Source organism: Gossypium raimondii, chromosome 13 (assembly GCF_025698545.1).
Source record: "Gossypium raimondii isolate GPD5lz chromosome 13, ASM2569854v1, whole genome shotgun sequence".
NCBI classification, from domain to species: Eukaryota; Viridiplantae; Streptophyta; class Magnoliopsida; order Malvales; family Malvaceae; genus Gossypium; species Gossypium raimondii.
The window spans coordinates 54,757,246-54,782,509 of record NC_068577.1 but is presented as its reverse complement, the minus strand read 5'-3'; the positions used below and the strand labels follow the sequence as shown (position 1 = coordinate 54,782,509).

Genomic DNA, 25,264 nt, shown 5'->3' with positions numbered 1-25,264 from the left:
TTTATTTACCAAAAACATCTCAATAATCCCTCAACATGGAAGTGTGCTTTCAGTTTAATACATACTTACTACTTGATGTCTAAGGCCAAGTATTTTCCTGAACTTGACAAATGATACCAACTTGAGAGGCTTGGTAAATACATCAGCAACTTGATCCTCACTTCTGCAATACTATAGCTCAATTGCTCCTTCATTGCTAAGATCTCGCAGAAAGTAATATTTTACATCAATATGCTTTATTCTTTCATGCAACACAAGATTTTTTAACAACTAGATAGTTGAGTTGTTATCACATAAATTTATAGTGACTCTTTCTAGCTTTAGTTATAGTTGTTCAAGGATTCTTCTGAGCCAAATAGCTTGACAAGCACAAGGTGTAATAGCAACAAATTCAGCTTCTGATCTTGATAATGTGATAATGGATTGCTTCTTAGATGACTACGAAATAGTCATAGCTTGAAGTACTTCTTTTATCATCTCGATCTCCTGCCTAATCACTATCGGTGAAACTATTCATGTCTGACTTTTCACCCATGTTGTTGGTCCATTTTTATAGCCTTTGTCTTCACTTTCATATGGTTATCATATGGTTAGGGGTGGAAAATCACTCACCTTTTTTCTCAACTTTTTTTTTTTAATTTTTTATGTATATACTTGAACTTGCACTATTTTGAATTTTATTTAATATTTTTACTCCAACTTCAATTATGACATTGAAATGATTTCTTAATTTCTTCCTAGTTGGTCCGATATTTTAAACAATATATTATAATATATTTTTATAAAGTTATGTAAAAATGCATTTCAATATATTTTAAATTATTTTATAAAATATAATATCAATATAAATTTAATAGGTAAATTTACATCCTAAGTCACTAAATTATTAGTAAATTTGCATTTTGGTCACTCAATTTTTAAAAAGTTACAAAATAGTCATTGAACTATTTGAAAGTTTTCATTTAAGTCATTGGACTGTTAAAGTTACTACTGTATTATCTTCTTTGTTTGCACCACCTGCACAAATTAAAAGCTCTCCTTTCTCATCTCTTCTACAGTTCGGTTTTTTTCATAAAGCAATGTTATTCTATTTGTTAATGGGTATTAATTTTCGAATTTTCGAATTGTAGCTTAAAGCTAGCTAATTAGACTATTTTTAAAAAAAAAACCATGACAACCCCATGACTTAAATAAATATTTTTGTATATTTTTAGGACTTAAATTAAAATTTTTAAATAATTTAATGATCGTTTTATAATCTTTTTAAAATTGAATGACTAAAATATAAATTTATTAACAATTTAGTGACATTGGTATAGTTTACCCGTTAATTTATGGTTATAAGAAGAAAGAAGTGGAAAGTAGGGAGGGGGAAGAGCGCAGGCCCACACGTGGGGTCCTGAAACCATTGATGGAGAAAGACCGACATTTTGAGAAGACAAGTCAGTGTCTCCATTCCCCTTTCATAACCATAACATAACCCACACTCTCACACCTCACGCTCTTTTCCAAAGTACTATACAACTCCACCACCCACATGTCTACCTATCCCAAATCTATGTAATGAATTTAATTCAAAGAGAGATTTGCGGTGCGTCTTAGAAATTGAGGAAGAGGGGTTTGAGAGGGTGATGCCAGCATTTGCATTCATTGCTGCTCTGTTTCCATAAATAAACACACATTGACTTTCATCTCCGATGACTCCAATGAGCAATCATTGTCCCATTTCCACCTTCTTCTATTAGTATTATAACATTCAAAACATGGGTATAGGTTTTGAGTTTTGGTTAGTTCAGTTGAGGATATGGCCTTGCTTGGGCCATCGCTATTGAAACTGCCTACTTGAGTCTCATATGCTCATGTTTATCATCACACTCTCTCCATTCAGCCCAATGGAAGCACTTGAGATTAATGGTTATTTCCCTCGCCCATTTCCAAATGTACGTCTAACCATATCCTATGCAAATATTAAAGCAAAAGCAATGATGATAGATTTTTTTTGGTAAAACATCAATTACGAGCTAATAATAGAATCAATGTTGGACATTAACAATCGTCTATCTATATCTAATCATCGATCAATGAACGTGCAACGTGAAAAATTCTTACGTCAATAGAAATTTTTTATTTAATTATATAATAATATTTGATTTAAATATTAAATTTAATATTAATGTCAAATTTAAATATTAAACAGTATATTAATCTTAATATAAAAACACCAAATAGGAAAGAGATATATGTTAAAAGAATAAAAAAATATATTTATTGGAATAATTCAATAATTAATCTTTGTATTTTGCAAGCTCATTAATGGTGAGTTTGGATGGACGGTGTATTTACGTGATTAGTATAAAAACAGTTGTGACGGTGAGATTAGATATTATAACGATGCTGTAACCTGAGATAAAAAATAAGCTAAACAGATTGCACTGCACCGCACCAATCACCCATCCAAACCACTGCTGAACCCGATGAAACGTTGATTATTGGTACAAGAAATAGGGGTATAATGTACAAAGCAAAAAAAATGGTTAAAAATGAAGTTATATCAAGCACAAGCGCAAGCGTTGTCGATCACCACCCATGGTTCCTCATCGTCGATAAGCCTGAAAAACAAGTACCCAACAGCTAGTCCCGAAACGGCGGCCAAGAAAACGCCGCCGTTGAACGACATTAAGGCCAACATCAGGAGATAGCCAATTGCTGAGTTGAAACCGAAGAGCACGGCCGTCGCGATTTTAGCAGAGCGTTGGTATTTGGGGAGGAGAGGAACAGCGGTGGTGGAGGAGGAAGAGAGGGATCGGAAACGGAGGCGGCGGTCTTCCATGTACTGGTAAAAGGAAGAGAAGAGGAAACAAGCGAGTAGAGTGAGGAGGTAACTCAGCCATGAATCGGTTTTCCATGAATCAACGAGGAGGGTTACATTTTTACCCCAATATAATGTCAAATGCATCATCTTTTCTTTTGTACACAGAAAAAGAAAATTTTCTTTAAGATTTTGATTGATGGCTTTGGTTTGGTCGGGAATTCTGATCAGAAATGAAAGCGAAACTCATTAGTTCTAAAGGATGGAGTTTTTTAATTTGCCATTATGCCCTTTGTGGGATACGATACGATTGGCAAATGCCAAGCTTGGAATCGAAGTTAAGGTTTAATTGGGGAAAAGCAAACGGGCACCTCCAAGCTATACATAAATTGGTAAGCTGCAACAAAACTCATTAAACTATTAGTAAGTTTGTATTTTGGTCACTCAATTTTAATAATTTATAAAATAATCACTAAATTATTCAAAAATTTTTATTTAAGTCACTGAGTTGTTAAGTTATTTTCTTAAAAATTTGGCTATTGAGCTCTAAGCAATGATTCAACGATTGATACAGTGGATTAATACTCTATTGATGAATAAAAGAATATACATTAGATCCAAGTCGGTCTAACGGTCGGTGTTGAAAATTAGAAGAGAAAGTTGTTTGAATTTTAGTTCGCAAATTCGTGACATTCAATGTTGTTTCATGAAAAAAATTGAATTACAAAAGAAAAGGAAAATGAAAGCTTTCGATTGGTGCAGACAGTGTAAACAGAAAAGGCCATACAATAACAACTTTAACAACCCAATGACTTGAAAATTGTCGAATAATTCAATGACCATTTTATAACTTTTTAAAGTTGAGTAACTAAAACGTAAATTTCCTAATCCTAATCGTTTAATTACCTTGTGTAATTTATCCTACATAAATTTTAAAAATCTAATTTTAATTTTTCTTTTTTATATAATTTTAATCCATGGGCTAAATCAGATTAAAACAATATTTTTCAATCCTTAAATAAAGTTCATGTGTTCCTGTTTTTTTTTTCTTATTATTTTGTGATCGTTCTACCGCCATTACCAACGTTTATTATAACAGAGTTGAAGTCTATTACTATTAAAACCCAATGCTATACAAGATTTCTAACCAAAATTTATCCTCCTGTACCATTGCTCTTTAAATGGGGATACACCAACAACAACAATACTGAACTAGCAAAGGCCACAACGTTTTCAATCCCAACCTATTGATAAAACACCGAGGGAAGCACTCACCTGAACAATGACAAATATTAAGTAGATCATTATAAGCCCGATCCCGAGTGTCTTGTTCGGCCGCATATCGTTCCGGGGCAACATGATGAAGGACCAAACTAGGCCTAATGCTAGAAACCCCATTGTACAAAACAAGCTACTATCTCTGGGAACTATGTATGGAGCAGGTTTCTTATTCCAGGCACCGAGCACCAATGAGATCCCCAAACCGGCAAGCGTGTTGAACATCGGTCCGGCATAGCACCCTGACATGGCAATCTGTACACTGTCCCTGCCATTCATTGCAAGTGCAATGTCCGACATCAAATCGCCCATTGAGTTGCCCCATGCCAATACGGTTAGACCGAGGATCGAAGGTTTAATACCAAAGATCACACCTAATCCCACCAATAAAGCAACAAGCTCGTTTGCAATCATGTAAAACCAGACTATGCTCATGAAAAATCCTCCCAAAACCCATGGGAGCAAAAACCGGTGAGGCGGGTGATCGGATGAGGTGAATAGATATGCGGAAACTCCGAGTATGCCACCGAAGGTAACACCAATGAAGTACACAATTTCCTGACTTAATCGAGTTGCATCATCGCCTTTAGTGTTCCACAAGAAAGCAAGAAGTATAGGCGCCAACGTAGCACTAGCCACGGCATACCCCTTCGACCATCGTTCTTCCACCATAGGAATCGTCAACTGTCTTGGAAGTGTCAACGGAAACTCCAACAACGAAACAAACTTAGAACAAGAGAACAAAGACCGTTCTTTCAACACGACCTCATCCTCATCATTCCAACCCCACGTTGATTTTGGGTCCTCTTCTAGCTCATCTGAATAGATCGCCACCTGAGATGCCCACATCCAATGAGGCAACCTATTCTCGAGACATGGTACGTCACTTTTTGAGCCGGATTCAAGCAACGAGGCATAAACAGAATCCCCCTCTTCATCTCCAATAGAAGATGAATTACACCATCTAACAGGCAACAATGGTGTAACATACCTCAACTTAAACACCCTAATGTTTATCCTACCAACCTCATTAAGAGCAACAGCAAGAACATAAATCAAATACAGCAAAACAAACAACAATGCAGTCCCAACAGTGACCTCTCCAACAGTTAAAATCAAGAACAGCCAAATCAAACAGAACAAAAAGAAACCAATGTCCCTAACAAAGGAATACCTATCAATTTGAACCTTTTTTTCAGCTATACAAAGAGAAATAATCCCAACAACAACACAAGTGACAAACACAGCACCCCCTAACACACTGTTAATCCCAACCTCACTTGAATTCTTACTTGCAAATGCAGCAATGCTAGCAAACAGGTCAGGAGCACCATTCCCTAATGGCAACAAAGTAACCCCAGCAACAGTTGGTGACATTTTCAATAAACTCGAAAGCTTTTCCAAGGAAAAACAAAAGTAATCAGCTGCTGTGTTACCCAATAAGTAAAACAAGGCAACCAACCATATAGCCAATACAGTGAACCCCAAGAAGCTAACATTTTGACAGCTACAATAAAAGAACTTGATGTAGTTGAAAAACCCACCAGGACTACACTCAGGGTGGGCAATCAAGTAATCACATTGACTAGGATAGCCCTTGTGTTCAATCAACCCTGAGCAAATTTTGGGTTTTCTAGCAGCCAAGTCATTGACTTCAACACTGGTATCATTAGTTTCTATGATTCTCCTGTGGATAACTTCACTTTGATCATAAAACCCAACTCTGGGTTTCACTAAAAATGGTGTTTTGAAGCCATTTTCGTGATTGTAAAACAAGAAAAGTAGTACCAAGGCAAAAACAGAACGAACAATTCCACGAAATTTGGGTTCCATTTCAAAAACAAAAAAAAGAAGGAAACATAAAAACGTTTTTCTTTTCTTTGTTCAATGGTTTCAAAACATGGGATAAATAATAAGAGAAGGGAATTGAAAAAACAAGAGAGGAAGCTTCATGGAGGCTGATATAAGAGACAATAAATAATTGGGAACAAGCAAAAATCTGTAAACTTTGAAGGAAAAACAAAATGGAATCGAGCTAAAAAGGTTGAGCAATGGAAGGTAATGCATGTCGGGGCTGGAAAATAACAATGGGGGAACCGACAAAAATGTAGTTCGGTACTGGTTTCCCGGCAACAGCTGCTAATTGGGCTTTTCAACTTATTCACGGAGGAAACAAAAAGATTTGAAGACAAAAAAAAAAAAAAAAAGGACATTAATGCTAGTTGATGATACACAATCTCTTTTTAACACTTATTAAGTCTTTAAATTTCGATATTAAACAAAATGGAAATTTATAGTTTCTATGATTAAAATATTAATTTTGGACTTCGATTGCAAGTTGGTTTTATGAAGACAGATTGAAAAAAAGGAAGAGATTTTGTTCTCTCTCCATAGGTAATTTTTTCGGAAATTATTTATTAGACTTTCGAGCTTTTAGATTTTACAAATAGGATCGAGATTGATAAATTTCTTATAATCCATAAAATTTATAAAAATATTTTAAAGTATATTCTTTATTGTATACTAGGTTATCTTTTACTCTCACATAAAATTGTTAAAAATTCTATCACTCAGCAGATACATGTAGATTATGTACTTATAACACGATGTTAATTTAAAAATAACATACAATAAATAATGAAACGTATGATTTAAAACTAATTAATAATAATATATGAAACATGTACGATATGAAAATGAAACAAATATATTAAATTGTGAGTAAAATGAAATTTAAACATGTAAATACGTCACATTAAGAATATTAAAGCAATACAGTTGTTTATCATGGCGTTGTTATCAATATTGAGTTAGTGTCGAGTTGACTTGTGACATCAACTCAATCAATAACGTTTTCAATACTAGATATCTATCACACACGTATATGTGTGGAAACTACGTACTTAGAACACAAATGTTAGTTTGAAAATAACATACAAGTATGGTTTGGAACTATTTAATGACGCATGGAAAATATATACTATTACTATATTAAAATGAAAAAAATTAAATTGTGAGTAAAATAAAATTTAAACGCGTAAATACATTATATTAAGAATACTAAATGCAGTATAATTTTTATCATGATGAATCAGTATTGAGTTAGTACCGAGTTGACTTGTCAACAAAATTATTAATATACACAATTGATGAAGGCAATAAATTATGCATAATACAATCAGAATAAAGTTTTGGTTCAGTGGTAAAGTTAATTCCAAACGCATGCAAAATTTTCATTGTCTTTTTTAAATAAAAAGATTAAAATACTCTCAAATAATATAACTTATTTTAATTACGAATGAATATTTTCGTAATTTCTCTAATCGAGTTGGTGTCCGGTTGACTCGTGACACCAACTCAGTCAAACATTTTTGTAATTTCTCCGAGTTAGTGCTCGATTGACTTTTAACACCAACTCAATCAGGGGCTTATATCCTACTATAGTATTATTTTATTAAAAAACATGCACAAATACACCATCGTATTAATATTTGTTACTTTGTATATAAAAAAGATATTTTAATAAATTTTCAATCGAATTGATATCACTCATCAATTGAATCCTAACTCAGTATGAAAATTACCAAAAACCTAAAGTAACAAATAATATAAGATTATTTTTGTCTTTTCATGTTTTTGTAATAAAATAATAATATGAAACTAGTAATGCTACTTCAAGAGGAGTCTTGCCAGACCATGAAGGCAAATGGATCTTAGGATTTAAAAGATGTTTGGAGAAGTACTTAATTTTTTATGCATAATCATAGGGAATCTATGATGGCTTGTTTATTCTACAGAGTCGAAATTATGAAAAAGTGTTAATTCGAACAAATAGTGTGGAGGTTGTGAAAGCTATTCAAGACTCTTTCAAGAATTACTCGAAATCTACTTTAATTAGAGGAGTTCACGAATATTGGACAATGGTTAGTGAAATATATGGTTAGAGAGGAAAATGAGGATGGTAACTGCATAACAAAAATGGTTTTTGATTGATATTTGTAATCCCTCTATTTTTGTCTTATTGTTACCTTAATTTTTTCTTTTCGTTTTTTCCTTTTTAGTAAAAGATGAAGGAAAGAGAAATTATGGGGATGAATCTAAGTACAGTTTGAGTTACTTTCATTGGTTACAGGAATTTTCCTTGCAGTTTCATTTTCTGTCTTCATCTTCCTCGAATACCCATTTTTCAGCTGAAATTGGACCCAAAAAATAGAAAGCCACTACCATTATCGTACAAGCTCACATGTTGTAAGATTGTTTTGTAGTAAGACAAGCCGAATCACCCCTTCATTGCTTAAAGGAAAGTGTCATTAGATTCTGCTACAGCACTCATATTAAACATATCTGCCAATCGATTTTTGCTCAACAACAACCGATATAAGAACCCTATGAAGCCTGAACCACTTCTTTAGTTGCCATAAACATTAAACTCTATCTATAAACAAAACATTGATGCAGATTTCCCTTGTTTTTCTTTTTTTCCCTTTTAAACTTGAGAAGAATAACTCAGCTAGAAAGAGCTGAGAAACAACTCTTGAATTGGAAAAGGAGACGATCCCTTTAAATCCTCTAAATCCATGCAACAACACGAGCTCACGGTGATTCGAAGCTTCGACCAATGATTCTCCCCATGGCAGAGATGGGGTACTCTGTTTCGTCGCCCTGAACTTGTTGCAGAAACTGATGTGTCGATCCGATCTTAAATCCGGTAATCGCTTCGATGTAGAGTCCGCAAATCCAACCGCCCTTGTAATGTATGTAGGATATAAACAGGAGGGCATTCCTCTGTGAACAGGGTAGCACCAGGGGAGGCAGGGGCTTTGGTCCCAAAAATGGTAAAACTTTTATGAGTTTATAAACTAATACAATGATAAATATTTTAGCCTTCCAAAGATTTAAATCAGATTGAGAACAATCAGTTTAATTGGTGGCTTTGAGTACTTGAGTCTGAAATTTCCATTTTATGGAAAAGAAACATCGAAAACTTTTAATCTTTTATTCTGTTTTTTTTTTTTTACTTTCTAAACTCTGTTTCGTTAAGGTAGTGAAGCAGGGGAGTGAAAGAGATTCATGTCATGTGGGTGTAATAAAAAGCGACAAATAAAGATCCATGGATCAAATGTAAATTAGCTTAGTTAAGATCAGCAACCCCACAAAGTCCATCATTCTACGAAAATTGGCCACAACCGACGACCTGCAATGGCACCTATACCTCTCCCAGCCACTCACCCTTTTCGGTCATACTGGTTTTCTCACACTACACAACGGCACATACTTGCGCTGCTGCAGTCGCAATTGTTGGGTTATACTCCTGTTCCAATTTCCAGAGCCACACATTACCAGGGTCATCAGAAACTAGAGTTGTTCATGGTATGGTGACCCGGTCCGGTCCGAAGGCTTATTCAAAAATTGAAAGTGTTTAGATAAAAATATAAATCCAAAAAATAAATTTAAAAAAAATACATTTTTAGAAAATATGTCAGTTCTTGGGTAAAGTTTTTTTTGGTCCAGGCCCAGGTCTAAATTTGCAATAAAAAATAACCCTTGCTGTTTTGCTCCTGTTTTTCAACTTTTTTACCACAGTTTTGCCACCATTTCGGTATTTACTATTTTATTGTTAATATTTGAATAATGTATAAGACTTGTTTTTTTGTTAATTTTGTTACTATTTTAGAGGTATTTACTTGTTAAGTTGTACTTATCTTAATATCATTTAAATATAAAGTCTTTTAAATTTATTGAGAAATATTTATTTTAATATTTTTAGCATATTTGGTGTATCATATTTTTTATATAAAAAATAAAAATTTTAAAAAATTAATTCGGACGGACTGGATTGAGACCAGGCTTTAACATTTTTATCGAAGTCGAACTTTGACAAAAATTTAGACTCATTTTTCGGACGGAACCGAACCCGAACCTAAAATTTTATTAGGACCTAACCCAACCAATAAAGAATTCTATTCGAAACTAACTTTTTGTCTCACGCTACAGTATCGCTACGGTATCTAATTTCACCGCCATAGCTGTTTTTACACTAACCACAAGTAAACGCACCGTCCATCTAAATTCACCCTAAGAAACATCATATTACATCTACTAATTATATGCCTTAAACACTGGATTTAAATATTTATACATGTTATACAACTATAAAAAATATATAAGAACCCAACTCGAAATACCCATAATTAAGTAACTTCAGGCATTTCATTTGAGGGGATCCTTTCCTATTTCCTGGACTAGAATACCATCCCTTTCATCTTGACCTCCGTTAATATTGTGTATCAACAATATATATAACCACACATATAGATGCATGCGTATGGTATAACTTGTATAATGTGGGGATATATTCTTATGACCTTACATTAGACCTGTCCCGGCCCGACGGCCGGCCCGAAATATGGGAGGGTTTGGGTAAAAATATAGGCCCGAAATATGGGTTTGGCCAAAAATTTAGGCCCGTTTAAAAAATGGATCGGGCCTCGAGCAAGATTTTTTTGGCCCGGGCTCGGCCCGGCCCGGCCCGAAAAATATTACATATATATTTTTTTATTTTTAAAATATAATAGTTTTTTATTTTAAGTTTATTTACTTTCATTTCCTTGACTAGTGTTACAAAATAATAATAATAAAACATCAAGTTTGTTTTACTAATCAAATGTTAGATTTGTTACAACAATTAATACAATTAATACAATTAATAAATTTATAAATTTACTAATCAAATGTTAGATTTTATTACAACAATTAATACAATTAACAATTAAGGGCACGTTTGGTTCGCTGTATTGGATTAGAAGTGTAATGGAATAGAGGTGTAATAGCGAATCAACTGTTTGGTTGAATGTAATGGAATAGAGGCGTAATAGTAATCTTGTGTTTGGTTGAATGGAATAGAGGTGTAATAGCATAATGGAAAAAACTAAAATGACTAGAATACCCTTAGCATAAATTTATTTTGGTAAATGATTATTGTTATTGTTATTTAAATTTTAATAAGATTATTAATATCAATAATAAATAATTTAATCATATTTAAACATAATTATTATTAAATATATTATAATTAAAATATATAATTTAATAAAATTCTTAATAATCAATATTCTTATATGAAATTACTCAAATCATAATATATGATACTATAAAATATAAATTAACATAATTATTATTAAATATATTATAATTAAAATATATAATTTAATAAAATTCTTAATAATCAATATTATTATATGAATTTACTCAAATCATAATATATGATACTATAAAATATAAATTAACATAATTATTATTAAATATATTATAATTAAAATATCACAGAGCTTTTTCACTTAGCGTGCGGTTTGTTTATTCTTTGCACAAGCATCGTGATGTCAAGCTCTCAATGTGACGATAAGGACAAGTTAATGAGTTACATCTCGGCCTAGAACCCCCAAAATCATGTCATCAACTCGATAGTTTAAAATTTTTACAATTTGATCCTTATTCAATCTTAAATTATCTATTGAGCTTCCGTAAACTTGTACAACTCTCGCATACGATTGTATAACATGATAAAATGATATTTTGAACTTTATAATATGTACTAATTGTTAAATTGAATTGGAATTGATCATAATTGTTCTAACAACAAGTATGATATCCCATAACTCGAATTCGACAATCGAGTTGGGTATAGAATGTTACAAATCTATAATGTGGGCAGTTTATTATTCACATTCATTGCCGGAACATTTCCACCGTTACCTAGATTAGGTACATTATCTGAAAAAGTAGGCCTCAGATCTGTTGTTTGAGAAACTGGGGAAGATTCCATAGTCGCATCACCCTGTGTTAATTTAATTGCTTTCACGTCCTAAACATGATCCAAGGGAAAACTTTTAAAATTCTATGACTTGTGCACATATACCCGAGCTTAGAAAAATCCAAAACCCTGATAATATAAAAGAGATACAAAAATAATGCCCAAAAATGGAGCAGTTAAGAAGACCATTAATTTTGGTCTTGAGAAATATAATCAACTATTATCTATGAGAAATACCTGATACAATTGTGGACCATTGTCATCGTATCCAAAGAACCAAGAGAGACACACCAAAAGGCCTTACACCACTACAAAGAAAAAGAAAGATACATCAAACTTACCATCAAAGCAAGAGGATTGCACAATTTAGCATTTCCACTTTTTTGGTCCAATTCAAACAAACTCAAAACATAGCAGCAAGGCCGTGGATCATAAGGCATGTGAAAAAAGTGATCTACAACATTGCCATTTTTCTCTGAAGTTCCCTTCTCATATTCCACTTTCAGCTCCGAGATAATGCAAAAATATTAAGGCCAAAATATTAACTTTGATCAATAGAACAGACTAAAGCTACAAACCATGGTTTGATCTGACATAATTTTTTCCCAGATGCACATAGGTTAGAAATTAAGTAAACTAAGCGTCATTAAGAGCCATCAATACCTCATACAATCTATGATACTGTTCTGCCTGTTTTCTACTTTTCCAAACCAAAACTCGAAAATCAAGGCCCATACCACTGCAGAACAATATGAAGATTTATGTGAATCTATATATCAAGAAATATAGAAGTTATATTAGCAGCAAAGAACTGTATTAAAACATAGAAATGGTGATGAGCTACTTACTTAGTAGCCTAGTAATCAAACCTACGTATTTTGAAAGAAACGCATTTCACCTTTCTACATGCCTAACCGTCTTTCAAAATTAAAAGCACAGTCTCCTTTCTTTTGTTGGATATAGCAATACGTGGCACAAAATAATAAACCATAAAAAAAACTATATTACATGGTTAACAACTTACAGAGCTTCCTTACAAAAAAACCATAACAAGACAGCAAGATCATAAATAAAAAATTCTCTGACAAATAGGATATGAGTAAATGAATTCTTCATATATCAATCAAGGCATAGAACAAAAAGTAAAGGAAGGAAAGCTTTTTAAAAAAGGAATAAATTCCATGAAACAAAAAATGGTCATGTACTGGATAGTCGATATTTAGAAAATGAGTATTCTACGATAGACCAACTTATGAAACGTGAAGTTAGTAACTTAGGGTGCTCCTTTTGAACTCCCTATTTGATAAGTCAACAATGTCATAGATGCACATGAACTGGTACTTGCTCAAGACATTGGCGAAACACAGAGATAATTGCAGATTTAATTTTCAAGCAGTTTAATGCAATATGCATGCTAATCAGATCCAATATATCTCCAACTAAAAGAACAAAATAACGAGCTTTCAGATAATTGCGAATGAAAAGAAACCTGTAAACAACTCCAATATTTGGTGTCGACATCGTATTTTCGAACTCAAATCGGACATCAAATGTCCATATTTTGTGGTAATTAACAAAAATCATCAAGATGGAACTAGAAATTGAATACCCTAGGCTTTTAATCTTCATACATTATAAAGTTGAATTGCTTCAAAAGAACTAACTAATTCTACCAGAAAAGAAAACTAAAGCATCATCAATTATCGTTATCTTTTACATGATAACATAGAGCCTCACATATTTTCTCAAAACAAAAACTAAATGTAATTAAGCAAGTACAAGCATTGCATGTTTCTATCGCTAGGCAGTGAGTGCATTCAACCATTCCCTAATTTTGGTAAACCCAATACCCAAGGTCATATTGACACCGAGGTCGATGTAACATTGGAAAATCTAGAAATTCAAATGCGATAGAAAGTGTGAGTGTATGGTACTAAATAATATACTCACAGAGGTTTCATCAACCAAGATTGAAGGCAATTTCTTCTCAAGAGTAATTACCACCCCATTAGCAAATTGTAATTTAAAACCATTTATTAGCATAAAATCAAAATCATCGAAACTTTTTACTACTTCTAAAATCCCAAAACCCTTTTTAAAAAGAGAACAAAGAAACCTTTGATTCCAAGAGATGTTTGACCCGATCCTCATCATTGTCAAGGCGTGCTCGATCTGAACTAGCTTTCTGAAGGACTGCTCAAGAACACAACAAAAAAGAACTTTTGTTCTAAAAAATTATGAAATATAGTACATTAACAAAGCTATAAAGCGATGAAAACATTATAGAAAAGAAATATTCCAAATTTGAGCAAAAGCAAAAGCAAAACAAAATCAAAATCAAAATCGATTTTACAGAAAAGAAAAAAAAAGAAAAGAAAAACAGGGAAAAAATTTGGAAGAAGAAGCGTAACTGGAGAAAAAATGGAGAAAAGAAAAGAAATGTGAGAAGAAAAGAAGCGCACTGCATGTAAGAAGAAGTAGAAATCTGGAAGGGAAAAAATTGGGAAACGTCAGGAGAGGATGAGGGCAGAAAAAGGAAGAGGAGACGCAATGGGGAAGCCAATCGGAAGGGTAAAACAGGGAGGGTAAACGATGTAGCACCTAAACTGAGCAAAAGGGTTGTATTACAAATCGGTGGTTTTCACCGATTAGATAAGTAATTGATTACACGCGTATTAGCAATGCATTGAACCAAACGACGGAATAAAGAGGGATTAGGTGGGGCCCACCGATTAGGGGTGTATTGGCTATGCCAATACACCCAACCAAACATGTTGTAATAATTTGATAATTTTACTAACAATTAATTTTAATTTTATTAAAAAAACAATTTTATTTTTAATTAAAAACGGCCGGGCCGGACTCGGGCCCCATATTTTTTCTCCGGGCCAGGCCTGGGCAAAATCTCAAGCCCATATTTTGGGCCGGGCCGGATCCGGGGCTAGTAAACGGGCTGAAATTTTTTGTGGACCCGGCCCATGGACAGGTCTACCTTACATGCATGGAACAAGCCAAATGTCATCGCATATTTTCAGTAAAAATCCACTCAAGTTTATACGAAAAGCAATATACATTGCTGGGAAATGCACATGTGTCTTAACATGTCTATGCCACACTGTTATAATTTTCATGCCATTAAAAAAATTTATTTAATTTCAACCTAACTCTTTTATTTGAAGTCATAAACTTTTGAAACTAATAAGGGTAAATAACAACATCTAAAAAATATTTTAAAATTATAAAATTTTTATTAAAAAATAATAATGTTGACCCATTAAAATATAATGATTATAGATTTTTAAAAAAATTTATAATTTCTTATAACTATTTTTTATAATTTTTTAACATAATTTTTAAAATTTTAAAAGAGATTAATTATTCTAAAACGCTATATATATCTTAGGTTTCTCTCAACCACACACAAATTATCATTTCTGAAACAGCAGTTTCCAGTTTCATGGCTGTCTTCAAAAAGTGTTTGGTCTTTCTGTTAGTTCTTCTTACAGCCTTTGCGCTTCAAATCATCTTCTTCTCACCAATATCACCAGACATACTTGAACTACCATTAACATCACCTTCAGCTTCAGTTCCTCCATCAAACAACCAGTTACAGGTAAAAAATAATATTACATCATGAACCACACACTACCTCCTACGTTATTTATATGTGTACATGCTTGAGTTTGGATGTAGAAAGTGATTAAACTTGGAGAAGGGTTGTTGGAAGGTCCGGAGGATGTCGCGGTGGATGAAGACGGCGCGTTGTATACGGCAACCCGTGGCGGGTGGATCAGGAGATTGCATCGAAATGGTTCATGGGAGGATTGGAAGAAATTTGAAAGCAATACTTTGCTTGGAATCGCAACACCTAAACGAGACGGTCTCATTGTTTGTGATGCCGACAAGGTAATTCAATTATTCCATCCATAAGCGGATATTTTACCGCATGAACTCCGTCATGTTTGATGTTCTTTTTCTCAGGGTTTGCTTAAGTTTACAGATGATGGTGTAACAGTTCTTGCATCACATGTAGGTGGTTCTGAAATCAGGTAAATGGTTCAAATCAGCATAATTTTAGACATACTCTCTTAAAAAAATCGAGAAACCAAATAAAATTTAATTCGATTGGCATGAGAATTGTTACTAATATGGAAAGACGTAGATTCGAGTGCGCTGAAACTAGAGGTGCTCATGGGCCGCCCGGCCCGACGGTCAGCCCGAAATATGGGAGGGTTAGGGTAAAAATATAGGCCCGAAATATGAGTTTGGGCAAAAAAATGAGGTCCGTTTAGAAACCGGGCAGAGCCTCGGGTGTCACTTTTTTGGCCCGAGCCCGGCCTAGCCCGAATATAATAAATATATATTTTATTTTTTAATTTAAAAATATTTTTAAAATACTTTTTTTTTATTTTTTTATTTTTAAAATAAATTTTTGGTGTTTATTAAAAAATGAGTCGGGCCGGGCCGGGCTCGGGCTTAGGAATTTTTTTCGGGCTAGGCCTGGATAAAATTTTAGACCCATATTTCGGGCTGGGCCAAGCCCGGGCCTAGGACGCAGGACAATTTTTTCTGGGCTCGACCCGAACCCAGCCCGGCCCATGAGCACCTCTAGCTGAAATGCATTATCTTCTTATTTATGGATTGGATAGGGTTATGGGTAGTACTGACATATTTTCTAAAAAAGAATGGATATAATCGAAACTTATAACGAGATTATTTTAAAAAAATCTAGAAACATGAGGTATATGCTGCTGGTTAATCTATTAAGTAATCCTAATGTTGATTAATCTATTATTTTCCACTTTTAATTTTAATTTTAGTTTTTGTGTTTAAACAAATTGTTGGACTAGTTCAATTACTGAGTCATATTGTAGGACACTACCAAAAATGATCCCAACCTTGTAATAATCTAACAAAAATAAATAAATCTTAAATCCAAAGACTCAAATTAAAATGACTCAAATTCAAAATTAATCCAAACTCGAAAATAACTCATACCAAAATAGATCCAAATCTAAAGTAAACAAGCTCAGTTTTATCCAAATTAAAATAACTTAAAATTTTTAAAATCCGAATTCAGCCATGGCAATTAACATATTGTAAAACAAATCAACCCTACCCAATCCTATTTTTAATCAACCATGTTCTTCTTTATGCTAAAAGACAATATTGGTAACTTCAATGTCAAAAGAGAACATCCATCCATCCATCATCATCATCATCACTACCTATATACTAATGTTGGTATGTTGTTAAAAAATATGATCAGGTTTGCAGATGATGCGATTGAAGCATCGGATGGAAGTATCTATTTTAGTGTAGCAAGCACTAAATATGGACTCCACGACTGGACTCTGGATCTTCTAGAGGCAAAACCTCATGGCCAGATTCTTAAATATGACCCATCAACTCAACACACCTCCATTTTATTAGATGGTTTGTACTTTGCTAATGGTGTTGCACTCTCCAAAGATGAAGATTTTCTTCTTCTATGTGAAACGTTCAGGTAACCCATCAATATCTTCATCATTGCGAGTTCAGGTTTTCTTTCAGATTATTCTGACATTCATTTTCGATATATGTAAATTCCCGGTGAGGGTACAGATTCAGGTGCCTGAAATACTGGTTGAAAGGTGAGAGTAAAGGGAAGACGGAGGTTTTCGTGGAAAACCTCCCGAGTGGACCCGATAACATCAATCTAGCACCGGATGGTTCTTTTTGGATCGCTTTAATCCAGGTACTTGAAAACTCTTTTCCTCTTTAAAGTTCGAATGATGAAACACCATCGATGAACTCATGATTTGGTGGTACAGATAGTTCCTCAAGGCATGGAGTTTGTGCATACCTCCAAGGCATTGAAACTGATCATATCGAATTTTCCGAAACTGGTAGAACTCGTCCAAAGTGGGGTAAAGAAGAAGGCAACGGTGATCAATGTGGCAGCTAACGGTAACATAATCAAGAGGTTCGATGATCCCGATGGAACGGTTGTTTCATTTGTGACATCTGCGTTGGTGTTTGAAGATCATCTTTACTTGGGCAGTCTCAAGAATGACTTTGTAGCAAAATTTCCACTAAAATGAAATTCACAATGTGATAAATGTTCTTTCAAATAAACTAATCCTCAAATCCCAGAAATAACATGAATTTTAAAGTTTCAAGCAGTAATTCGAGACGACATAATTCGAAGCTACAAACCCCTTTTTCTATCCTCTCTCAAACATGATATGATAAACTAAAGCACATTTGTCGTTTTCGATTGATAACAGAAAGATTTTTGCAGCAGCTCTTGATGGTCTGAGCTCGCTAGTCACGCTCGCTAATGGCTGTCAAATGTTCATCTATTTCCTCGGTTGACATCACACGGAAAACAGGATTATCAGCTTTCACCACTCCCACCTGCCAAAAACCAAAAGGCTTAAATTTAATCCATCCAAACCTTGAAATGGCAATATAAAGTTGCTAACAACTAAAAGGACCAGCTGACTTGTTATACCTCTATCTCAGTAGCCTTGAAATCCTCCTGAAGAACAGATTGCAGAGCAGAAATGGCAGTCTACAGTGTAGTATCAATAGCAAATGTTAGACAAATATGACCATTTTGGCGAATGCTACACGTGGTGTTGAACATATTCCAGTACCATACATAATGAATACAAAAAATATACCTGCACCGTTTCCTCATAAGTAAAAGCTGGGTCATTCTTCATCTTCTTTTCCAAGAAATTAATTGCCTCTTGTTCTTTCGATCCAGCACTAGTTGCCTGCAGCATATTAGTCAAAATTCATTCTGGTAAAACCGACTGAAACTTAAGTTTAATTATTGTGATTTTCAATATCGTAAGTATGTTATAAACTAAAAGGGGAAAAATTGTTGGCATTTATATTACAACAATCCAATATAAAAAGAACTTTTTTAAATAAAATGGAAAAGGAGAACTAGTAGAGAGAAACAGTAATGAATATCCAGCACCAGGTATAAAGAACCAAAATCGAGAACCAAACTCGATGAGCAAAAAAATTCATTGCAAACTACCTTGTGACCGTAAAAGTGGCCCGCTGGATCACACTTGTAGAGTTGGGGTCCCTTCTCTTCATCAATACCCAAAACCATAGCAACTTTCATATAAAAGGAAACAAAATATATATTAAGGGAATGGCATAGGAAGTTACTTGGAACGTACATTAGCATATATCTGCTTGCATGTGTTAACAACTCAAAATCGGGAAAAAAGTAAAAAAAAACAAAAGTATAGTTGTAGGATGTTGAAGACATCATAAATTTACCAACTCCAAGAGGTCTCATATAAGCATGTTGAGTATAAACCTGTGATTTGTCAGCAATCCTACACCAATAAAGAATGTTTTGCTAAATTAGTAGTATAATCATCAAAACAAATATCCTAAATATCAAAGGAAAACCAATAGGAATTTAAAATAATAGTAAAAATTTGGTTGGTTTGATGTATTATTCTTTTGAAGCAAGACTTCATCCATGAACCAGCAAATAAAGAACCTCCGATCTAAGTGTTAACAAGAGCAGTAAAGAATCAGGGTATATAAAGTTTTTCCAATATCTAACATACAGAGGTGCATATATCCAACCAAATAGTCTCTTGAAGTCGCTAAATACTAGTTCAAACATTATCTAGACGAGCTGTACAGATACAACAGCCAACAATCTGAAAGCAACTAAACATTATAAGAGAACATACCATTTAGACAATACATCAACAGGCATCTCATATCCATATCTGAACCGAAACTCGGCCGCTTCATTCCTTGCTTGTTGGACCAAGGTCCTTGCATCAGCTGATGATTGAAAATGCCAATTATCACAAATGTGAAATCAGGTAACATTATAATAACCCAGAATCCTTAATACCCCCAAAACCCTAATTCACTAATCAACAAAACAAGATCATCCCAATTCAAACAAATAATATTAAAAAAAATAGTATTTAGCAATAATAAACCTGTCATGCCAGTAGCCAACAATCCAAGGAACTTGGTAATAGGGAAAAGATGAGTGACACTAGTCTGATCCAATAGCTTGTCCTGCGTAACATTATTCAAAATTAAAAACCCAAATCGAAGAAAACCCTTAAAACCACTTAATCCCAAAATAAAGAAAAAAGGAAATATAAAAGGGGAGTACGGACGGGAACTTTCTTCTGAGTAACAACGCAGACAGAGTCTTTGCCTCGAACACCAATCGACGTGATCCCAGCTGCTTTAACTGCCTTAAACGCATACTCTGCTCAATTTATACAAAAAATCAAAGATTTGAAACAAATAATAATGAAGTGGTTGGAGAAAAGAAGTAGGGGTGGGAGAGTGAATAGATATGCATACCCACTTGGAAAAGACGACCTTCGGGAGAGAAGATTGTGATATGACGATCGTAGCCGCCTCCACTTCCTCGGCTCATTTTCTTTTTCTTCTATATTTTTTTGGATTTTTTTTTGGGGGTGTTCTGAATGCAGAGATTTGATGTAGAAGACAAAGCTTTTTCTCCAAGAGATTTATGGACTCTTCGGAGTTAACTCGCGGAAGAAGAAAACTGGGTTACATCCCCAAAATGCCCTTCTTTCATCTATTTTTATTTTTGGTCTAATTTATTCCTTGTCCCTGTAATTTTTGCATTTTTAAAATCTAAACCTATTTTTAATTCCATGATTTTTTTTTGGTGAAAAAGAAACAACTGTAATCCTATTCTCCTTTTACGAATCATCTTGACGAGACTATCTGTGATCTTATTTTCTTCTCGAGGAATATGTTGTAGTCTCCAATGTTCTACAATTGCCAAGAGTTAATGGATTCTCCTAACCAAAGCAGAAATAGAACCCCCAAATGATACATCGTGAATGGCATTAATAGCTTCAAGGCTGTCAGTTTGAATTAAAACCCTCTCAAAACCCCAATCCAATATAACTTCCCAAATATCTGCTAAAACCAAGAATTCACCTTTCATTACAATCACACACTAGCCCCCCAACTGCAAAAAATCCATCCTTAATCCTAATTGAACCGTCTGTATTTAAATGCACCCAATTACTTGAAAAGGGTGAACTAGCGGTAAGTCTTTGTGTCTTGAATGATAACAACTTAGATATAGAAGCATACTGTTTTACCCAACTATAAGACACCTTGATGAGTGCATCAGTATTCCAAGAGATGCCCTGAAAAGTAAAAAGATTATGTTTCTTCCAAATGTGCAAAGAAATAATCCCGAAAAAGCACGGTCAATCAACCCCACCTAAACGAAAAGTTTGCTGGTTGTGTAGGTTTTGCATCATCCACTCGTGATAATTGAATTCCAATTGGTAATATGGTTGCTTTAAATTCACCATGTAACCAATTTATAGGTTTGGATGCGCGGTGGAGTACGTTGTGATGCGTTTAGTTTACTTTTTGTTTTACGCTACAGTATCTAATTTCACCGCCACCGCTGTTTCTATACTAATCACATGTAAATATACCGCCCATCCAAACCCACAATAAATTTTTTTTGTTTGAGTACTAATAGGATTAAAAAATTACAATTATTGAAATCAAATTCTAAATTAATGTTGATAAAATGTTGATTAATGATAGTAACTTGTGTGGATTCAAATTTATTGGCATCATGGGTTGAGTTCAATGGTTAATATTTGATGAAAATGATAATTATAATTACACCATCAAAATACTGCATATTAACAGTAATTATTTTCAAGACACCCATTTTATTTGCTGATAGTATTGTGCCAAGGCATTCACCACCTTGTAAAGTTAGAAATACAACAATACGGCATAAATGAACTAAACCGATTCCTAAGTCTTACAGTAACGGAAAATTTACTGACGGTTTCGGGGTCAAGTGGTACAAAACTTGATACCTAAGTAAGGTCTCGATATCGAGTCTCGTGAATGGTGAGACCTAGGAATCGTTTACGGTTAGAGATGCCGACTTCATACGGTAGATTTGCCTGTTGCCTTCTCTATGAAATCCTTAATATCAAATGCATCATCCTTCATGTCATTCTTTGTAATTACACCCTGCTTAAATGACAGTTAATCATTAGAATGTAAATCACACACACCGATATATGAAACTCATCCGAGTTCGACTACCGTAGATATATTAACACGTGCATGGTTGATGTTTATTTCTACAGACATAACGAATGGGAGAAGGGTGAGACCTTTTCTGTTATGATACCGGCTATTAGATTGGCAGGGGTGACATCGAAAGCCGGGTTCCAGACTGAGATCCCGGAAGCAGCCACTTGTTCTCCCAGTCCTCCCCGTGTGTGCAATAACTCCTTAGCTGATCTTTCCTCGATTACAATTTCTTGTCCGGAAGAAAGTGATAAATCTATGGAAGTAAGCGGTGCGGCAACGTAAAATGGAATATGATGATGCATTGCACATAAGGCAAGGCTATAGGTTCCAATCTTGTTAGCAGTATCACCTGCAATTCAATGGTAGGTATCGGTTATATGTACTATGGAATTCATGCGAAATGCATCATTAACAGCCATGGAATACCATTCGCTGTCACACGATCCGCTCCAACAATAACAGCATCAACACGATCTTCTTTCATTAAAGCAGCTGCAGCAGAATCTGCTATTAGAGTAGCAGGTATTTTTTCATGCACCAGCTCGAAAGCCGTGAGTCTGGATCCCTGCAGTCCAAATATACGAGAGAAAACAGAGATTTTGAATACGAGCTTGAAGTAAATGGACCAGAAAATATTATCAGGAAGCTTAATGGCCTATTCGGGTTCAAAAAGGGCATGATCCTAATCACAAATGCATACATCACCCTCGATAACAGTTCGATTTAATCCCCAATAAGACAGTTCGATAATGAATCACTTCTTTTAAAGAACGACAACTTCAACAAAAGGTTACCTGATTGAAGGGTCGTGTTTCGGTACAATATGCCCTTTCCAACACTCCTTGAGCATGAAGGGCACGGATAACACCAAGGGCGGTACCATATCCAGCTGTGGCAAGACTGCAAGATAGAGAAAATCACTGTTAGAAAACCATCATATGGCAGTATAGTACCTGTATGAACTCTAATGGCTTCTTGCCAACATTATCAATCAGACTTTTGTACAAGGAACAGCAGGGAGAAGACTTAACAAACCTTCCGGTGTTGCAGTGTGTCAAAACTGAAAATCTTTTTGAATTATTCTGTTGGTGCTGGAGAAAATTTGCACCGTGAGACCCGATTGCTTTGTTAGTAGCAACATCATCATCAAGCATGATTTCAGCAGCTTCTATATAAGCCTATAAGGATTGGGAAAAAAACATAAGTATATAGCAAGAACAACAAGACATGCTCAAATATCCTGAAACAAATCCGATTTGATACAATTAATGGCAAATAGCTTGATCAATCAAAGCATGACCATGAAAGTCACCTGGAAAACACTCTCAGGCACTGTAACAGTAGAAGCAGCCTTTGATATAATTTCTTTAAGCTTTATAGCAGCATCCGAAAGATTCACAGCCGTTGGTCGACTGAAAATAGACATAAAATTACAACAAGAAGCAAAAGACTTCAGTCTTGAAAAGACCCGACTTTTCATTTTTTTTCCTTTTAAGTATTCATACCCCACGCATTTTCAAACATGAGTATTAGATATGATATTCCGATTACACTTCAAATATATAGAAAAACATTTGAAAATATGAACATATTTATATCTGTTGAGGGGATGCCTGACTCCTTCAAGAGAAATCTTCAAATTATTGTTCATCGGAAGCCGGTAGACCCCTCAACGGGTCTGTATTATACAAGTGGTACCATACTTGCTCCTTAATGCTATATAAGGGGCAACGGTTCAAACCCCACCATGAGCGAACATACTCACGTTCCCATGGTAGGTGATTGTGCACCCATACACGGCTCAATGCCTCGAGGTGCTCCCCTCTGCGAACTTTAAGACTCTCGATGGAAGCACGGCATGACCTGGGAACAACACCAATCCGTTGCGGAGTAGATTGGCTCCTGACAAACGATACTTGGAATACTTTTTCTGAAAGAGTCCGAACTCCCTCAGCGATATCCAACACTAGTACCCGAATCCAAGTATTTTGTATTTTTGCATAGAGGTTATTACTTAAAATCCAACCATGGCCAGAAATAATAAGGGAAATAAAATGGAGAAATATATAAGAACCTTGAGACAAGATATTCTAATTTCGATTCAAGAAAAGAAGCGGCATCCTTCGATCCGCCATTAAAGTCCTTTAAGTTGGCAACTTCAACCGCCAGTGAAAGGGCTGCAGCTATGGCAATAGCAGGAGCCCCTCGAACCACCATATCTCGAATTGCGTTCCTTAAAAACCCCATCAAAATAAAATAACTCAAATCGAGTTTGCTTAATTCAATACAATTCAAAAAACAAAATCCCAATTCATAGGAATAACCACTGCATTACCATCCATCTGTTGAACCATGAATATCTAAGTACATCGTTTCCAATGGAAGTTTTCTCTGTTCAAGCTCAACAACCGATCACAATTCAGTATTTAAAAAAGGAAAAAGAAAAAAAAAAGGAAAAACCATACTAAAAAGGTCCTTATAATATAAGGTATCTCAAAGATCTTCAGCTTTATAGGGAAAAAAATGAATGAAAAACTAAACCTGGTCAAGCAACTGGAGGGAGCCACGTTTATAGCAGATAGCTTGGAGAGTGTTGTCAGCCGCAAGTCCGTCGTCAATCAACTTAGAATCAAGCGCCATTGATTGGAATTTCCGAGATGATTAATTGATGAAATGAACGGAATGGGATCGCAGCCGCCTTTTGAGCTCTGTTTGTTACTGCTACAGATCCTTTTTTTTTTTTTGTTGATGGCGGCTGCTCCACGCGACTGATATAAATTGGTTTTTGGTCCCTTCATTATACAATATTTGCCATTTTTACACCTAATTTTTTTTATTTAAATTAAATTATCATGAAAAATATAAAAACTCTAAAAAACCTTAATTTAATATAACTAAAACTCTAAAAATTTCATAATAGGAGAATTTTGTAGATACAAAATCTCAATTAATTATAATTAAAATTTTATTTAATTATAATTAAAAATATTTAATTAATGTTGTTACATAGAATTAAAACTCAAGTTTCAACACTCATATTACTGAATCGAAAATCTATTTAATGATAACCTTTTGATTTCACTAATTATATAAATCTAATTAAAATAGTAAATATGTTTTGAAAATCTAGTCTTTGATATGAACTCAATTACTACCCTTATAAATTCATTATCATACTCTTCTGATTTTTCACTCCCAACACTTTTTCTTTTGCTTTACTGGATAAGAGAAGAATGAATATATTCAATCTTTTATTTACT

The 25,264-nt window shown here is 34.4% G+C and overlaps 5 protein-coding genes across 5 annotated transcripts; 1 reads left to right on the top strand and 4 right to left on the bottom strand.

Moving 5' to 3' along the window:
• Positions 1-2,466: 2,466 nt before the first annotated feature.
• On the bottom strand, positions 2,467-3,237 carry LOC105782903 (copper transporter 5). Its single transcript, XM_012607983.2, has one exon. It carries the CDS (start codon positions 2,957-2,959, stop codon positions 2,552-2,554), a length of 408 nt encoding a protein of 135 aa, XP_012463437.1. The 5' UTR covers positions 2,960-3,237; the 3' UTR covers positions 2,467-2,551.
• A 658-nt stretch (positions 3,238-3,895) lies between these two features.
• On the bottom strand, positions 3,896-6,214 carry LOC105782900 (cation/calcium exchanger 4). The gene has a single exon (XM_012607978.2). It carries the CDS (start codon positions 5,918-5,920, stop codon positions 4,043-4,045), a length of 1,878 nt encoding a protein of 625 aa, XP_012463432.1. The 5' UTR covers positions 5,921-6,214; the 3' UTR covers positions 3,896-4,042.
• Positions 6,215-15,312: 9,098 nt separating this feature from the next.
• Positions 15,313-18,065, top strand: LOC105782901 (protein STRICTOSIDINE SYNTHASE-LIKE 4). The gene is made up of 6 exons (XM_012607980.2): positions 15,313-15,510; positions 15,591-15,803; positions 15,879-15,946; positions 17,167-17,403; positions 17,502-17,634; positions 17,711-18,065. Exons 1-6 carry the CDS (start codon positions 15,355-15,357, stop codon positions 17,978-17,980), a joined length of 1,077 nt encoding a protein of 358 aa, XP_012463434.1. The 5' UTR covers positions 15,313-15,354; the 3' UTR covers positions 17,981-18,065.
• Positions 17,954-20,447, bottom strand: LOC105782902 (proteasome subunit alpha type-6). Its single transcript, XM_012607982.2, has 9 exons — positions 20,253-20,447; positions 20,060-20,154; positions 19,874-19,955; positions 19,613-19,709; positions 19,185-19,243; positions 18,934-19,016; positions 18,566-18,661; positions 18,394-18,453; positions 17,954-18,296 (listed from the first exon to the last, which is right to left on the bottom strand). The coding sequence occupies exons 1-9, from the start codon at positions 20,326-20,328 to the stop codon at positions 18,204-18,206; spliced, it is 741 nt and encodes a 246-aa protein (XP_012463436.1). The 5' UTR covers positions 20,329-20,447; the 3' UTR covers positions 17,954-18,203.
• A 1,148-nt stretch (positions 20,448-21,595) lies between these two features.
• LOC105783730 (methylthioribose-1-phosphate isomerase) lies at positions 21,596-24,752 on the bottom strand. The gene is made up of 9 exons (XM_012609344.2): positions 24,546-24,752; positions 24,340-24,395; positions 24,079-24,237; positions 23,317-23,416; positions 23,040-23,182; positions 22,799-22,904; positions 22,431-22,569; positions 22,085-22,353; positions 21,596-21,938 (listed from the first exon to the last, which is right to left on the bottom strand). The coding sequence occupies exons 1-9, from the start codon at positions 24,642-24,644 to the stop codon at positions 21,852-21,854; spliced, it is 1,158 nt and encodes a 385-aa protein (XP_012464798.1). The 5' UTR covers positions 24,645-24,752; the 3' UTR covers positions 21,596-21,851.
• Between the last annotated feature and the right edge of the window lie 512 nt (positions 24,753-25,264).